This window comes from Aquarana catesbeiana, linkage group LG03 (genome assembly GCF_042186555.1).
Source record: "Aquarana catesbeiana isolate 2022-GZ linkage group LG03, ASM4218655v1, whole genome shotgun sequence".
Taxonomy (NCBI): Eukaryota; Metazoa; Chordata; class Amphibia; order Anura; family Ranidae; genus Aquarana; species Aquarana catesbeiana.
In genome coordinates this window covers 703,350,931-703,354,206 of record NC_133326.1, presented here as the reverse complement: position 1 = coordinate 703,354,206, position 3,276 = coordinate 703,350,931, and the positions used below count along the sequence as shown (strand labels likewise).

The window sequence follows — 3,276 nt, the reverse complement described above, 5'->3', positions numbered from 1 at the left end:
GTTAGTGCTAATAAAATAAGTTTAACGGACATTACTCAATTTTCTCTGTCACAATTGCACTAATACGGCTACAATCAAATCAAGCCATTTAAATGGTATATAAAGTATACCATCATAATTCTCTATATGCCCAGATGTTGGCATAAAAATAATATGTTTTGGGGGTACAAAAACTGGAGCATACTGTATGTGTGCTGTGATCAGCATGATGCAACCACGTCCACCTTTCACCTCAGCACACCTAACCAGCCATATTTCTCCTCCACACTTATCTTTCCCTCTTTATCTTTCTTCCAAACCTGAGAGATGTGATTATCTTTACTACCTCCCTCTTCTGGAATCTGATCTTTGTGTCTAATATTACTAATCCAGCCCAGCCTCACCCTGTGTAGGAGGAAGTGACCCCTCCCAACTACATTCTTCTCCGATGTCAGAGACTTTCACTTTCATTTCTCTCTTCTGCTGTCAGCGATGGCGTCTGCTAACCTGAGAGATGAGCTGGAATGTTCCGTCTGTCTGAACATTTATACAGATCCTGTAAACCTGAGATGTGGACACAACTTCTGTCAGCTCTGTATTGATCGTGTGCTGAATACACAGGAGGGGTCTGGAGGATATTCCTGTCCTGACTGCAGAGAGAAGTTTCAGGATCGGCCTGCACTGCACAGGAACATAACGCTACGTAACATAGTGGAGAATTTCCTGTCTGCTCAGCCAGATCGGGAGGAGTCCGGGGTCTTCTGTACTTACTGTGTGGACTCTCCTGTACATGCTGTTAGATCCTGTCTGCTCTGTGAGGTTTCTCTGTGTGATAAACACCTAAGAGTCCACAAAAAGTCCCCAGAACACATCTTATGTGACCCCACCTTGTCCATGGAGAGCAGGAAATGCTCCATCCATAAGAAGATCCTGGAGTATTACTGCACTGAGGATGAGACCTGTATCTGTGTGTCTTGTTGTATGATTGGAGGACATAAAGCACATGAGATGGAATCACTGGATGAGGCTTCTGAGAAGAAGAAGAAGACACTGAGGAATGTTCTGCAGAAACTTCAGACAAAGAGAGTGGAGACGGAGGAAAGAGTCCAGAGTCTGCAGGAACACAGGAGGAAAGTTGAAGAAAAAGCAGTTGGTGACACAGAGAGAGTGACTGTCCTGTTTAGAGATCTCAGGAGACGTCTGGAAGACCTGGAGAAGAGAGTCCTGAGGGAAATCTCCGAGAGGGCAGAGCAGATCTCCATCTCCATCCGAGATCTGGAAATAAAGAAGGAGGAGCTGTCCAGGAAGATGCGTCACATTGAGGAGCTTTGTAACATGATGGATCCACTGACTGTCTTACAGGAATCAGATACAGGTGACTTGTGTGATACTGAGGATGGAGATAATGAGGACAGAGAGAGACATGAGAAGCTCCTCCATGATGGAGGGGGTCTGGATGTGGATGGGATATCACGCACATTACACACATTATCTGATATAATAACAGAGAGACATGTATCCTTCTATATACAGGGAGCTGCAGACATATTACTGGATGTAAACACAGCTAATAATAAACTACATATATCAGATGACAGGAAAACTGTATCCAGGTCAGATATAATCCAGAATCGTCCAGAAACACCAGAGAGATTCCAGTATTATGTTCAGGTGTTGAGCAGTCGGAGTTTCTCCTCAGGGAGACATTACTGGGAAGTGGATGTCGGGGGATCAGAGAGCTGGAGAGTTGGAATGTGTTACCCCAGTATAGACAGGGGAAGAGCAGATAAGTCAGTGATTGGATATAATAACAAGTCCTGGTGTTTGTGGAGGGATGGTGATCGGTATGTGGTGATACATGACAGGAAACCGATGAGTTTACCCACTAATATCTCCAGTAACAGAGTCAGGATAGATCTGGATTATGAGGCTGGACGGATCTCATTTTATGATCTTTGTGACCCGATCCGACACCTCCACACCTTCACCACCACCTTCACTGAGCCCATCCATGCTGGGTTACTGGTGGGGAGAGGTTGTATAAAGATCTGTGGGGGGAATCGGGAGAAATAAAACTGGTGACATCACAGGGAGGAGGGATGGGATTGGTGGAATATCCAGCATAATGAAGTGGGTGGGGCTTAAGTCAGTGTCCTGTCAATCCGCGGCTCACAGCGTACTTGCATCGACCAGCCTGACATGTTTCATCCTATGTATATATCATCAGAGGCGCTGTGAGCCGTGGATTGTTCCTGTTTTTGTGATGATTTTTACTTCATACCTGTAAGTAGACTACAATAAACTACGAGTGTTTTACCTTACGGGCTTCACTATTGTTGCTTTCTTCTTACTGGTTTGTTCCTGTTGATGACTGCACCAATCTATCCATCTTTAATGTGAGTCCTGAGTCCTCTGATATGTGGTGACCTGATTGTTTCCATGCTGTGCCTGCCCATGATGGAGTGTGCCATTTGGATTTGCTGGTGACCCTCTGCATCATTTGAGTACATCGCCTATATTTTATATCTTTCTGGTAAGCAGACTGATAGCACGTGGGTGTGGTGTGTTTTTCCTTTGCACACTGAAGTCTGGTGGAGGTTTCATGTCATCTTTATTGCTGATTGATTTTTATGGACTATCATTTATTTGGACATTTATTTCATTTAAACACTGCATTTGGACTTTTATATTTTTTTGTTTGATGAAATCTACAAACTATGCTAGCTGCTACCTGAAACATGTCTGCAGTCTCTGATCATCTCTTGTAACATGTCTGCAGTCTCTGACCATCTCCTCTATTATGTCTCTGACCGTTTCCTGTAGTATGTCTGCAGTCTCTAAACATCTCTTGTAATATGTCTGCAGTCTCTGACCATCTCCTGTATCATGTCTGCAGTCTCTGACCATCTCTTGTATTATGTCTGCAGTCTCTGACTATCTCCTATACTATGTCTGCAGTCTCTGACCATCTCCTCTATTATGTCTCTGACCGTTTCCTGTAGTATGTCTGCAGTCTCTAAACATCTCTTGAAACATGTCTGCAGTCTCTGACCATCTCTTGTAACATGTCTGCAGTCTCTGACCATCTCCTCTATTATGTCTCTGACCATCTCCTGTAGTATGTCTACAGTCTCTAAACATCTCTTGTAACATGTCTGTAGTCTCTGACCATCTCTTGTATTATGTCTGCAGTCTCTGGCCAATTCTTGGATTATGTCTGTCGTCTCTGACCATCTCCTGTATTATGTCTGTAGTCTCTGACCATCTCTTGTAACGTCTGCAGTCGCTGACCATCTC

The 3,276-nt window shown here is 44.0% G+C and overlaps 1 protein-coding gene across 1 annotated transcript; it reads left to right on the top strand.

Moving 5' to 3' along the window:
* The first annotated feature begins 428 nt into the window (after positions 1-428).
* On the top strand, positions 429-2,300 carry LOC141133611 (E3 ubiquitin-protein ligase TRIM39-like). Its single transcript, XM_073623088.1, has one exon. It carries the CDS (start codon positions 472-474, stop codon positions 2,050-2,052), a length of 1,581 nt encoding a protein of 526 aa, XP_073479189.1. The 5' UTR covers positions 429-471; the 3' UTR covers positions 2,053-2,300.
* Positions 2,301-3,276: the final 976 nt, after the last annotated feature.

What these genes read in the sequence shown, in the direction of transcription:
- LOC141133611 (XM_073623088.1), top strand. Translation starts at nt 472, where the DNA reads ATGGCGTCTGCTAACCTGAGAGATGAGCTGGAATGTTCCGTCTGTCTG.